The following is a 15,085-nucleotide window of genomic DNA, read 5'->3' on the forward strand; positions in this document are numbered from 1 at the left end:
TATTTAAGACACCAGTGATGTAGATAGAGCCCTCAAAATCCAGCTCCTTCATGGTCTTCACAGTTTCCGTTTCCCACTGGCTAACTAGGCCTGAGTATACAGCCATACAACCCAACAGGGAGAAATCCTATGACTCTGCAGCCTGTGAGACCTCATTATTCTACATTGTGTTTACCCTTTAATTCCATAAAAGGAGGAATTATAGTATCTAGGGAGAAACTATCCAGTAGTTTGGCACAGATTATTTCCTGGCCTTATCTACATCACATCCCTTAAGAGCGTCTCACTTCCTCCAGCTTAAAAACCGCTCCAATGTAAGGCTGGATGCACCCTTCCTGGCAGTACTGAATTGCTGAGGACAGGCCTCTGGAGAAGAGGGGAAAGTTCTGGTCCTGGTATCGGCCCCAGTACAGCCCCATGGCAGAGATATTCTTCAGGAGCAGAAGATTGGCCAGCACAGAAGCAATGGTTCCTCCAGCAAAACCTACCACCACAATCCTGCCCTCCCATGCCAGGCTGAGGGGAAAAGGAGAAGAAAAAAAGATTATAAAAGGAAATGTACATTCACAGCCATTAGGATGGCTACTATTTAAAAAAAGAAAAAAAAAAACAAAACAGAAAATAAGTGTTGGCAAGGATTTAGAGAAATGGAACCCTCATGGACTGTTGGTGGGATTGTAAAATGGTGCAAATGCTATGGAAAACAGTATGGACGTTCCTCAAAAAATTAAAAATAGAACTACCATATGATCCAGCAATCTCACTTCTGAGTCTATATCCAAGAGAAGTGAAAGCAGGGTCTTGAAAAGATATTTGTACACCCATGTTTACAGCAGTACTATCTATAATAGCCAAGAGGTGGAAACAATCCAAATGTCCATCAACTGATGGATGTTTAAACAAAATGTGTTATAGACATACAGTAGAATATTATTCAGCCTCAAAAAGGAAGGAAATCCTGTCACATGTTAAAACATGGATGAACCTTGAGGCCATTATGGTAAGTGAAATAAGCCATTTACAAAAAGACAAATACTGTATTATTCTATTTATATGGGGGTATCTAAAGTAGTCGAATTCATAGAAGCAAAGTAGAATCGCGGTTACCAAGGGCTGGGGAGAAGCAGGGAAAGAGAAGCTATTGTTTAATGGATACAGAATTCAGCTTTGCAAGAAGAAAAACTCATGAAGATCTGTTTCACAACAACATAAATATACTTAACACTACTGAACTATACACTTTACAATGGTAAATGTAGCAAGTCTTTTGTTCTGTATTTTTTACCACAATAAAAAAACACAGAATGAGGGGAGAGAAAGCAATGTACATTAATTCAGAGAGACAAAGTAGGTTTTGGCGGTGGGGGGGCAGTTGTGTAATGGGTACAGAGTTTTTGTTGGGGATGGTTACACAACATTGTGAGCATGTTTAATTGTATACTTACAAATGGTTAAAATGCTAAATATTAGGTTACTGTATATTTTACCACAATTAACAAAAAAAGCAACATGCATTAAACACCCAGCTGGGAATTCCTATTGACCTTACAAACTGGCAGGGGTGACCCATTCTACACCAATTTGTATTCCTCAGTAGGAAAATAGAAAAATAAGCCATAAGCAAGATAGTAGGGGGTCAGAGAAACTATCCAGTCTTGTAAGGGAACCCACTTTAGAATCAAAGCTGTCTATTTAACTACTCAACTACTTTGTGGAAGGGAATCAGGTATAAACAGATATCATTCCAATGCTGAACAACTGAGTTTGAAAATTTTGAACGTAGGAAGCAAGAATAAGAATTCAGACACTCTCATGAAGCATCATTTGCTTTACACTAAGGCTTACTTTAGGACTCATTTAATTTATATACTTTTCTAGGGAATTTTGAATAATTGCCAAAATACTATTACCTGGAAGGCAAGAGAAGGGCATGTATTAGCAGTCCTCTGTCCTGGCTCTCCATTTAGTCAACACGCTCTTACCTTTGCCTCCTGTCTAAGCACAGTAGTGGGCACAGTGCAGTGATGCACAGGGGCTATAGAACCACATGGATCCCTTCTGTGGGCAAGCTGCTCTCTCTGCTTCTGTTTCTTCTACTTTAAACTAAGATAAACCACAAAACTGTGCTTACCAGGATGACACAAGAAATGAAGCTAACATTATCAGAGCCCTCCAGGGTCCCTGGTTGAAACAGAATGAGAATTGGTGTGGATACAGCAGTCCCATGAAATCTCCAGTGATTTTTTTTTTTTTTTTTTAATGAAACAAGTCAAGGGGCTTCCCTGGTGACGCAGTGGTTGAGAATCTGCCTGCAATGCAGGGGACACGGGTTCGAGCCCTGGTCTGGGAAGATTCCACATGCCACGGAGCAACTAAGCCCGTGAGCCACAATTACTGAGCCTGCGTGTCTGGAGCCTGTGCTCCGCAACAAGAGAGGCCGCGATAGTGAGAGGTCCGCACACCGCGATGAAGAGTGGCCCCCGCTTGCCGCAGCTAGAGAAAGCCCTCGCACAGAAATGAAGACCCAACACAGCCATAAATTAATTAATTAATTAATTAATTTTTAAAAAAAAATTTTTTTAAATAAAATAAAATAAAAAAATAAAACAAGTCAAGGAGACACCTATACTGGTGGCTGCTTCAGAAACCAGTAAGATCAAAAGAGTCTGTACCTTGTTGCTCAGTGAACTGGGAGACTGCCACCCCAGTAATTCTAACATCTGAACAATGATCTCCTCAAGAATTACCCACACCATGTATATAAAGTAGTTAGTGGGGGCAGGCATAGCTGAATTTAACACATGTATAATTTCTAAAACATTTGATATTGCCAACTAGAGAGTCCGCAGTCATTTTTTGGATATTTTCCAGTTGGCTATTTTGCTTCTGCTATATTTAAGCATTTCCTGATTTTCCCTCTGCTTCTATTCCTTTTCACCCACCCACTCAGCTGTTCTCGTTGATGCCGGTGCCTACAGGAAAAGTGAGCAGCAAAGACAAAAGAGAAGCAAGGCCAGAAGGAAGACAGAGGTCTGGAAAGGTTTCTGCAGAGCCCCAGGTCTAGCCCACTCGGGAGGACCACTGCATGTACCTGCGGAGAGCCTCCAGGAAGATATCTCCTTCCACGGTATCAATGACCACGTTCACCCCGCCACTGCCCACCAGCTTCCCTACTGCTTCCTTCAGGCTGCCCTGACCGTAGCTCACGATGGACTGTGCACCCCTCTGCATCGCCAGCTTGCACGGCTGTAGCTATTACCTACATAAAGAACACAATGCTTCTGATGGTCCAGGATACGTACCAAGAAGGCTCACCCCACCCACCCAGCCTCCAACTAAAGAAGGAAACCAGTGTGACCTCACTGTCCTAGCATCAGCCTCAACCCAACACATAAGGCCCGTCACACAGCACCATCACACTGGCCCCTCCATACTCACTGGCAACGTGATCCACATTTCCAGGAATCCGGAACCCCAGCGGGTCTAGCTAGGCGACAGTTCAGGAGACACTCACAAATTATTCTCCAAATGCAAATTAAAACCACCATTTATTGAGTACCCACTATGAGTCAAGTAGTAAGGACACAAGCTAAATAACAAGCTTAGAGTCAAAAAAGCAAGATCCAGCAGTATGATGGGGGAAGTACAGAGGGGTCCAGAAGTGCAAGGTATCTAACCTCGATCTACAAGATCAGGAAAAACTTCTCAGAGGGTAAAACATGATTCAATGGAAAGATCTTGAAGTCAGACAGACCTGAGTTCAAATCCTGGCTCTGCTACTAACTAGCTGTATTACCTAAGGCAAATTACTTAGTAAGAACTAACACTTACATGGTGCTTACTATGTGCCCGACACTATTCTAAATGCTTTACATATATTAATAACTCATTTAATCTTAATATCCCAATAATATGCGTACTATTATTATCCCCATTTTAAAGATGAAGAAACTGAGGCAAAAGAAGTTAAGTATCTTGCCCAAGGTCACACAGCTCATGGGAGGCAGAACTGGGAGCCAAACCCAGGTAATTCATCTCTAGAGTTCATGCTTTTAACCTCTATTTTCCCTGCCAGCTTCTCTAAGTTTCAGTTACCCCATCCATAAAATAAGATACATTTTTAAAATTAAATGGAATACTGTATATAAAGCACTTGGAAAACAAAGTGTTGGATAAATTGAATCTATCGTTACACATATGCAATTGTTTATTCTATTTAAACCTCATAAGAACATTATGCGGGAGGTACAGTCACTCCCATTCTGTAGATGGAAACAAAGACCCAGGGAGGTTAAGCATAGGGTCGGTCAAAAAGTTAGCTCGGTTTTAAGTAAAAATAAAAGACACATTTTTCATTTTCATGAAGAACTTTACTGAACAATGTATTCACTAACCGAACAAACTTCTTGGCCAACCCAATAATTAAGCCAGGATCATCCAGGTAGTAGGTGATAGAACAACTATTCAAATCCAATGCTGCTGATTCCAAAGCCCATGCTTTCCCACCCCATCACCCTGGGAGAAAGCCATGCCTAAGGCCTGCCAAAGATGGCATAGATGGCTGTGGGCAATACTGTGAGGAGGTCTGGGGTTTGGAAGTCTCCAGAAAATCTTCAGACACTCAAGAATTGCCTAGAGGTGCCTTATCCCTGGGCAGCATCCACCAGCCCAAGCACTTTGGCCCCAAGGTGACATTCAGAACGTGCATTCAAACACCCACGAACATCTGTGCCCTTAAAAAATTCCAAACTCACCCATAACTATTTGAAACTGAAAGCTACCCTCAAATACTCCCCCCGTGGAACCCTCAAACATCTGCATTTCACTGACTGCTATCAGCACACAGTGCCATAGAGAGCAGACACCAGTCGAGGGTCAGGCACCTGATTCCAACCCCAGGATTCTCTGTAGGTCCCAGTGAGGCCTGCTGTGAATCATTTTCTCTCTTGGTGCCTCACCTTCTTTGTCTGTGAAATAGGGATAATAAACACTTGCATTCCCCATCTCCCAAGTGGTCTGTGAGGACCAAGGGTAAGATAATTGCTGTGGAGGCAATGTGAAAGCAATATGAAATACTGTGAATGAAAGGTGTTCTCAAAATGACCTGTTCCAAGTAGGTGGCATGATGACATTATTTTTCTGTTTGTTTTTGCTTAAAACCATTATTGCTGCTAAAGAAAATACAGCTTAGGTTAATTTTAATATCTGAATTAAAGCAAATTTTTCTCTCTACTTAACTTCCTATAACTATTTAAAACAAATGGTAGGGACTTCCCTGGTGATGCAGTGGATAAGACTCCATGCTCCCAATGCGGGGGTCCTGGGTTTGATCCTGGTCAGGGAACTAGATCCCACATGCATGCCGCAACTAAGGAGCCCGCCTGCCGCAATAAGGAGCCCACCTGCTGCAACTAAGACCCAGTGCAACCAAAAAAAAAAAAAAAAAAGTAGCAGAATCTCCTTTTAAAAAAAATTAAAAATAAATAAATAAAACAAATGGTACAGTTTTATCTTCCCAGAAATGTTAAATAGTCAATGGTTCTAGATAATGAGACTAACTGTGGTCTCCCCCCTAAGAGAGGTGCTAAAAGCCCTCACTTTTGAGTTGAAATGTGTTAATACTCCATGAAGAGCCTCCTGGTATCTAAGACTGCTTTCAGAACTCACATGTCCTTCCCAAAAGAAAGTCAATGTGAGAAAAGAGAGCTGCCACCTGGAGAAATTCCACATTAGTCCAATTATCACCAAACCTGTATAGCATCTTGGCGCCTCTGGATATCCCAACTGCAGGCTACACAGGAACCTCACACTCAGCACATCCAAAACTGAACTCACCATGTCCTCCTGGGTTCTCAGTCCCAACAAATGGCAAATCCCCAAGTGCACCTAGTTTGCGCCTTCCCACTCAATGTCTGATAACAGGATCCCTTTTTAAGGGATCCTCCATGACATACCATGCCCTCAAACAGGCACATGGCACGAGTGACCTCAATATTCCCATAACCACCCAATGAGAAAGCATTATTGTACAAATGAGGAAACTGAAGCTATTAAGCCAGAGACAGAGCTAGAATTCGCCCCTAGGTCAGGCTAATGTCAAAGTCCTTGTTCCTTCAACTATATCAGGATGCTCCCCAGTCACCAAATTCTCTATTTTCTTCTACTTTGGTATCTCTCTGATCATCGCCTCCAGTGCCTTGTTTCAAGTATCATCACCTCTGGCTTGGATTGCTCCAGGAATCTGTCCTATTGCCTCTGACCTTGCCCCTATCCCTCATCCCCACTGCTACCAAAGTGAGCTTTGCAAAATGCAAAGATGATCATGTCACTTCTCTACAAAATCCTCAATAGCTCCTGCAGCTTCCAAGAAATGTTCAAATTCTTCAGTGCCTCATGATCTTATCTCTGCCCCCCTCCCTACAGTCATCTCCCACTGTTCCCCACACACATCCTTTGCTCCACAGATGCTATTTGCAATTCCCTGAATGCATCACATTAGTACCTATGTCCCTGTCTTCTAATATGTCCTCCCACCACTAAAATGGCCTTCCCTTCCCTTCTTCCTCTATTCAACTGCTATCAGTCCTGCAAAAGTCAGCTTAAATGTCCACCTCCTCCAAGAAATCCTTCTTCTCTAATACCCGCAGCCTCCGAGAAAAGCCCCTGTAGAGAGGTGGGTCTTTCTTTCATGTATTTATTCATTCATTCAAGAAATAATTATTGAGTGCCTACTAAGGTCTCGGCACCATGCTAGGTGCTGGGACTGCAATAATGAATCAAACAGACACTACTCCTGCCTTGATGGGGATTACAGTCCAGTGGGAGGGACACATTGATCTAATAATGACACAAGTAAAGGATTCACCACATGCTATGAAAGAGAAGTACAGGATGCTATGAGACCACATACAAATAGTCCAGGGGAGGGGAAAAACGTCTCCTGAGGGATAAAGAATACTTCTCCAAAAAAGCGACACCTGAGTTTAAATTTGAAGTTCAGGGGGGGACAGTTTAGAGCATTAGAGGTAGAAGGAATAGAATCTTCAGAGGTTGTGAAGCGAATTGAACCTTGCCAGGTGCTAGTAACCTAGAAGGATGAGTGGTTTACTGCTAAGTCCCCTCACTAGTCTGCAAGCAAATAGATGGCAAGACCCTACTCTAGGTTACTTTACATCCCCAGTAACTTGCACATGATTTCTAATAAATAAATGAATATATTCCATGTTTGAAAACAAGAGGTATGATATTTTTTAATGGAGAATCAAACATGCAAATACCTTGGCCTGAAGAACATTTGCTGCCACTTCAATCACGGCAAGGCCTGTGGCTCCAGCTGCTGCTGTCACTAAAACAGTTTCTCTGTGCCAGAGAAAGATGAGCGTTACTCAAGAAATCAAAAATCATCCAATGGTATGATTTCACGAACATTTTGAAGCTAGGACATTTTCAAGCAAGAAGAGAACTGAGAGGCCATTTCATTCGACCTTTCATGTACATGTACACATATACGTATGCTCTCCAGCTTCTCAGGCTGGGTTATGTATGTAGATCAGTGCTAATTTAGTCCAGTCTTGAAGACTTCCCAGGTAAGGGTCCTTAATCTCTCTAGGTAGTCTCTTCCTCATTCCAGTGGCAGCCTTCCTTTGCACTACCACTCCAATTTCTGCTTCATAAATTCTGTCCTCAAATCATTCTCCTACTAAACACTGCCAAATTTTAGAAGGTAACAGCCACTGCTCAACTAAGCCCATCTCCCTGGATCAATTCTGAGGCTCTCTGAAAAGAGCAAGAAGCTGTAGTTACGCTCCAGGTAAAGTGGGAAACTCAGCACCTCTGAGTTTGAAATATCCCAGTTAGGTACACCCAACCAAGCCTCACAGAAACAAATACCACAGGCCTCCATTAGAACCAGAGTGAAGCGAGTTTAAATAAACCAGCTCACTAAAATGTAAAGTTTTCTAGGAGGTGATATCCAGAGGGGTCAGACTTGAGGGACAGATTTCTCCAAATACATATTGGCCAAGTTCACAGTCTACCATTTCCTCTCAGACAAAAGGATATCCCCACTGTCACCAGGCTCCAATCTTGGGTCACTCGCTACCTTCCTTCGGCCTTTCCTCAGATAGACATGAGGTAAGGGTCAGGGAAGGGAAAGGAAGGGGCAAGGTCTTGGTGGACACTTCTGGTATCAGAGAAGGTACCATCTAGCCCTCTATTGTCTACACAGTCCTCACCCAGGCTGGGTACGGGCCCGACGCTCCAGGGCCAAAGTAGCAGTGCCATAAGATACCGGCAGGGCAGCAGCTTCTCGGAGGGGGACCCTTTCTGGAATCTGCCACAGTGCCTATAAAAGAGATAACAGTGACTTAGAGATTAAGCACCTGTACCTGTTCATAAAGGCTGCTCAATATATGTTATGATTTGATTTGCAAAGGGCAACACACGTCAGGAACCAAGCCCAGTGGAAGTCAAGACCAAGCAAGCAGTGGCCAAGTTCAAGACTTGCATGCATCACTCTTCAAAAATCCTAAGGCTGGCATCTGGATCAGGAAGGAACCAGCTTATAGAGGAGGTAACACAGGCCACTGTAGTATAATGAGTGAACTGGATGGCATAAAAATTTTACCTCAAATAAAGCTGTTTTTTAAAAAAGTGTACCGTTCACCACTAGAGGGCATCATTCACATCCTGCACAAACATACCCCACCCCACGCAAACCCCATGCCCACCCTGGCTGGCAACGTTCCCAGGACTCTTTCTTTCACAAGCTTGATGTGGGGAAGAAACCCATTACATCCAGCTCAATGCCCCAAACCAGTTTTTCTACCAAAACCACCTAACTATGGTCCAGTTGGAGAGCCAGTCGGTTGCTCCGGGGCTCAGAAAACAAAATGCCCTTCTTCATTAAACCACTCCACACAAACAAACCTCTGTGCAAGTGTTGTCACACCGATATAAAAAAGGTGTTTAGCATTTGAAAGAAAGAAGTGCTTGGCTGAGAAACAAGATATAACCAAAAGAAGACAAAGAAAGAGAGGGAAAGGAGAAGAAGGAATGATGGATAGATGAAAAGTAAAGAAAAGAAAGCAGAAAAAAAATCTCCAAGGATTAGTATTGAGAGGTAGGGCTACCTTGTGGTCAATGATGCATTCTTCAGCCATACCATTAAAGCCACTCACGCCAATAACTCCATCTCCCTGAAGGGAAAATACCATTAAGGGTATGTTCAAATGCATGCCCTTGCTATTTATCCCTTCCCGAATTAATCCAAAAAAGAAAGAAATCTTTCTTTCTGACCCACTAAGACACAGGTTCCCTTAATTATCTGTTCAGTGTTACTGTTTAGTAAATAATTCAGCCATTTTCTCACTACCCCCATCAGGTGGCCAAGCCAATCTGAGCACATTTTGGACAATGATAGGATGCAGCAAGGAAAAGACTGATATGAATTAGAATCCCAGTGTTCATTTCTTTCACATGAGACTGAAACTTGAGAATTCTCTATCCTCTCAGTAACTAAAAATCCAGGTGCTGCCTTTTATTAGTAATAAAAAATTTAACGAAGCCAGGAACTTCCACAGACTTCCTTTCCTCAATTCAGAATTAGTTTCTCCCTGCTCCGTCTCATTTTCCCTTTGGTGTCTGCTGGCAAAGTCCAGGAGAAGCAAGACCCTTTGGCTACAAATGAGGTTAGCACATTTCTCATAGTTACCCACACATCAATTCCCTAGATTCAACTAATTTACCTCTTTCACCGTGCTGACATCTGTGCCTGTCTCCAATACTGTCCCAGAAAACTCCATTCCTAAAACAAATTGTTTAAAGATTAGGTTATCTGCAAAGCCCAGCACAAGAGAGATGAGAAAACCCTGATCAACAGGCTGTCCTATGAGTATTCTGGAGCTGTGAGGGTTTATGTTCCCCCCACCCAGGAAGAAGGGTAAGAGTGTTGTACCCAAAGCACAGCAAAGTGAACTAAGATTTCATGATAACAACCTGAAAAGCTATAGTAGTCCCATTCTTACCATGACACAAATGAAAATTTTAAGAATGGGCAAAAGCACAGAGAATCACGGGTACACAAGTACTTTTGACCTTGATCACTGGGGCCTTGGGTTCCTACAGCACCCCAATGACAAATTCATCATATTGTATTTATCTGTTTCCACGTCTCCTCTTCTGAACTATGAGGCCCTCGAGGACATGAACTATATTTATTCATATAGTACTTGGCTCAGTTGGATGAATTGGTGTTGTCTGCCCTTTCCTCTTCCACCTCCAAAATTTCTGAATTCAATTATCATACATTTCCCACTTGAGCCGCCAGAAGAATAACTCAATTGAGTATGACATCTTCCCCCCATCCAGCATTTCAACAAATACAAACAGAGGGAAATGTTTCCAATTGTTGAGACTTAACCAAGTACCCTAAGGCCAAAACACAGCAACTGTTTTGCAATCACTGTATCCCTAATAGTATATATCTGTACAAAATATACATGTACTGTATATTTACAGTATATAACTATATATGACATATATATATATACAGATATATACTAAACTATACTTATATCTCTTCTAATAAATTTCAGCAACAAAAATCAGTCATTGGTCCACATATTCAGGATCTAAATGTAATCAGATTGGGCATAATGCAAATCAGAGAGCAGGCTGCTAAGAAATGTATAAACTGTTTCTTTCTGATCCTCTGGTATTAGGTTTCTTTGGGAATGTATTCGTGAGGACTGAGAGTTTTAGCTGCAACCAGATGTTTATGATCCTTCAGGGTAAAAACAAAATTGAGGCACTGTCAAGGAATGAAAGGGAATGACTATGGCCAATGATGGTTCTGATCAGGATTCTGGTGAGCATAATGATATGTAAAATTGTATTTGTTCGTTTACGCATTTTTAAAGTATTTATTGAGGGGTGGATGAAATAAGTGAAGGGGATTCAGAGGTACAAATCTTCAGTTATAAAATAAAAAGCCACAGGGATGTAATATATAGCATAAGGAACATGGTCAATAATATTGTAATAACTTTGTATGCGACACATGGTTACTGGACTTACCATAGGGATCATTTCATAATGTATGCAAATGTCACATCACTATGTAGTACACATGAGACTAACATAACATTGTACGTCAACTATATTTCAATCAATCAATCTATCAAGTATTTATTGAGCATCTACTATGAGCCAGATACAAGAGTACTAATGGGGCCGGGGGTGGGGGGAGGGCAATAATGTTGAGCAAGACAGTAATAGAACCTTCCCTCACAGCACTTGCAATCTAGTGATTCTAATTAGTAGTGAGGCTGACATATCTGAGACACCACTGACAGCAGGCAGACACCACCATCGTAGTGCCCAAGATGAAGCACATGGTTCTGAAAACACTTTATATCTTCTTTTTTTGAAGCAGTCACTTGGCCCCTTCCTACTCACCAGGTGTGAAGGGAAGTTGGGGCCTTTCCTGATACTGATCACGACAGGCCAAAATATCAGCAAAGTTAACCCCACAGAAATGGACATCAACTCTGACCTGCAAAGGAAATAGAGCAAAAAGGCAGAGCAGTACACATGTCTGCAGACAAAGTTCATTCAATTATACCATAATATTTACTGAATTTACTGAATGCCTACTATATGCCAGGTACTGAACTAAGTACCAGTGTACATTCATGAGGCAGAATGGACAAGGTCCCTGACCTCATGGAGCTAAGAGTATAGCAGAGAAGACAGACATTTACCAAATAGTTATGAGGATTTATGTGTTAAATTACAACTCCTACACAAAATGTTAAAGATAGAAATACATGGTGCCATGAAAGCACATAATGGGGAGATTTGACCTTTGGGGGAAGTCAGGAGAATCCCCTGTGAAAGTAACACTTGACCTAAGAACAGCTAGGAGTTAACTTTGCAAAATAGCGGGGTAGGGAGCCTGGCACAGACAAAAGCAATGGCATGTGCAAAGGCCCGGTGGTGGGGACAAAAGAAAAACCAGCTTAGTGCACAAAGAAGAGAAAAAGATGGGGCTAGAGAGCAAGGCCCACAGCATCTGAGGGTTTGTAGGGTTTGTTGGGGATCTTAATCTTTAGCATAGGAACAGTGGAAGCCATTAAAAGATTTTAAGCAGAGGGTAATATGATCAGCTGTTTTGGGAATCAGGAATTCTAGAAGCTAGAACAGGATTCCCCAGCTTATGTGTTTCATGACAGAGCTAGAGCAGAGGCAGGCCTGCAGCAATTCCTCTGGACCTTGTTAAGCAGTGGTTCTCAAAGTGTGGTCCCCAGACCACCAGCTTCAGTGTCACCTGGCAACTTGTTAGACGTTCAAATTCTCAGCCCCTGACCTACTCAATCAGAAACTCTGGGGACAAAGCCCAGCAATCTGTTTTGGCAAGGTAATTCTGATGCAGCCTGGAGTTAAAGAACTACTGTCATAGACCAACCCAACTCAACAGGGCTTGGGATCACAGCAGGAAATGAAGGCTGAGAGACAGAATCGGTGACATTCGTTTATTTATTTGTTTGCTTACATTTCCCATATCATACAGAGGTGACCTTATTTATGAGAAGATATTTTATGGGCAAAATGGATTCATTCAACAATATTTTAAGCATCTGTCACATGCCAGGCACCCTTCCAGACTACGGGGATTTAACGATGGATAAATTCTCATAGTCCCAGCTCTCAGGAGCTAATTTCTGACACAGCAGTCCGGACAAATAACTGAACAAAGGAGCCCAGCCCTCAAGCCTATGCACATTGTGTGCATGACACAGTTGCTGACATGTACAGCACCTATAAATCCTCAAGCCACTCCACCTTGATTCAAGGTGAACATCTTTCAGCATGTGAATCCCAGAAAGCAGACTGGCTGCTGTCCTGCGCTCACCCAAATAATCTATTTAGTCACAGGGTCCGTGTTAGTGACACTTCAGGGCTGCAGTCACATTTCTCCCTCTCACCAGCGGTCCCCAACCCTGAGACTCACTGCCTGCTTCACCTTGTCAGAGGTTCTCATTCTCCACGCCAGATGCCAGTGTTATCAAGTGGTCAAAAGGCAAAGCCCATTTTCCACCACCCTAAATGTGGGTAAATGCCCACAACCCTAATATAACTCCACCCACCCCAAATCACTGCAGTACACCAGGGGAGGGAACAAGGCACATTATCATGTAAATAGCGTTAGCGGGCTGGCTGGGGGGGAGGAGGGAGGGCAGATAATTAGATGCTGATATTGAAGAAGAGGAAGCAAAGCATGGGGTCCATTTATCTGTGCTAAATCGATAACTTGCAGGTGGTTATGCAAAGTCGTGTGCAAATCAGAATTCTCTATTTCTGAGGCAACAGCTCTGGGGACTTCTACATTTGTGTTTTGGGGAACAATCTCCCTTTTGCGCTTCGGCCTTCTTGTGACCCCAGAAAGGGCCTTTCTAGAAGCCCAGCACGAAGTTGCGCTCCAGTCTCGCGGGCGCCCCCTAGCCGAGCACTGGGGAACTCAGTTCCGGTCGGGAGCCCGCTGGGCTTGGGTGGTGGCCGCGGAGAAGGGGGCGTCTAGGGGGTCCCGGGGCCAGGCCAGTCACCCTACCTCGTGGGGCCGGAGATGGCGGGAGACCGCCTCCTCAATGGTCAGGGGCTGCTTCAACTCGGCGCACACCGCGGCGCGGTAGTGCCTGCCGCAGCCCTGCCCGGCCCTCCCGCAACACGGAACAAAGGGTCGAGTTGCTGGGGGCGAGCCGGTTAACGCCTCTGGGGGCTCGGTGGTGAGTCAGGGCCGCACCTGCAGAGCCACGCCCGAGGCAAGCACCGCCCCCACGCCGCCGCCGACGCCTGGGCCCCGCGCAAGTGTCGCCAGAGGGGGAGGTCCGAGCGCGGCCGGAAGAGCAGGACGCCGCCCGCCCCGCCCCGGCCGCCGGAGACTCGCGACCCGACCCAGGCTGGCGGCAGGGGCCGGGACCGCGCCACGGGCCAGTCCCACCCGCGGGGGTGCCGCGCTTCTCCCGGGCGCCCGGGCCCCCTGGTCCCCCGGGGCCCCCTGCAGCTGGAGCCCACTGTGGGGTTGGGGGCGGGGATGGAGGAAGACGAGTAAATAGAAACAGATCCCCGGAGATTAACCTTTGTTGGCATTTTTGTAGCAAATTCAGGAGACTTTAAAAACCACACTTGGCGGTTCTTATACAGAGAACAAACTAGTGGTTAATAGTGGAAGGGGGGGTGAGAGGAGGGGCAAGATAGGGGAAGGAGATGGAGAAGTACAAACTACTAGGTATAAAATAAATAAGATGCAAAGATGTAATGTACAGCACAGGGAATACCGCCAATATAACTTTAAATGGAGTATAATCTAGAAAAATATTGAATCACTGTGTTGTACACCTCAAACTAATATAACCTTGTAAATCAACTACTTCAATAAGACAATGTATAAATAAATAATTAGGGTTTGGGGGGGTCCTCTGCATGTGTGAAATCCTAAATGCATAAAGGCTTTAATGTCTACCTTCAACATCTTATTAGGATTCAATTCTTGTTATTAATTTTCTCACACTGGACCACTTACTTACACTAAAACTGTACAGTTACTAGTAATCCAATGTTAAATGATTCTACACGAATCCAAAGAGTACTTCCAATTAAAGTCAGGCCAAAACACCTATGTTCTGCGTGACACGTAGTAGATGCTCAACAATTGATTCAAGGACAGTGTTCCTGGGTGAACAGGTACACTCTGGGAAAACTGAAAACATAAGAGTATAATCTGTCAAAAATTGTAAAACTGGTCAGGTCTCTGTTGCAACAGTAGCCAAATATTTATATACTAGCAATATAAAAGAACGTTATCCTGGGAAGAATGTTTCACTTGACAGATAGCTTTTAAAGACAGTCTGGTACTTCCCTGGTGGCGCAGTGGTTAAGAATCCACCTGCCAATGCAGGGGACATGGGTTCAATCCCTGGTCTGGGAGGATCCCACATGCCGCAGAGCAACTAAGCCCGTGCACCACAACTACTGAGCCTGCACTCTAGAGCCTGTGAGCCACAACTACTGAGCCCGCGTGCCACAA

At 43.8% G+C, this 15,085-nt stretch overlaps 1 protein-coding gene across 1 annotated transcript in view; it reads right to left on the reverse strand.

Moving 5' to 3' along the window:
• Positions 1-272: 272 nt before the first annotated feature.
• The window catches only part of LOC137760718 (quinone oxidoreductase-like protein 2), a 38,408-nt gene continuing 23,595 nt past the window's right edge, over positions 273-15,085 (reverse strand). The window contains 11 exon segments of the mRNA XM_068537628.1: positions 273-516; positions 3,092-3,252; positions 3,413-3,487; positions 7,278-7,359; positions 8,235-8,344; positions 9,132-9,197; positions 9,747-9,805; positions 11,458-11,554; positions 13,610-13,715; positions 13,802-13,883; positions 13,886-14,072. Of these exon segments, the coding sequence (XP_068393729.1) occupies positions 273-516; positions 3,092-3,252; positions 3,413-3,487; positions 7,278-7,359; positions 8,235-8,344; positions 9,132-9,197; positions 9,747-9,805; positions 11,458-11,554; positions 13,610-13,715; positions 13,802-13,883; positions 13,886-14,072 (1,269 nt within the window).

This window comes from Eschrichtius robustus, chromosome 3 (assembly GCF_028021215.1).
Source record: "Eschrichtius robustus isolate mEscRob2 chromosome 3, mEscRob2.pri, whole genome shotgun sequence".
Lineage (NCBI taxonomy): Eukaryota > Metazoa > Chordata > Mammalia > Artiodactyla > Eschrichtiidae > Eschrichtius > Eschrichtius robustus.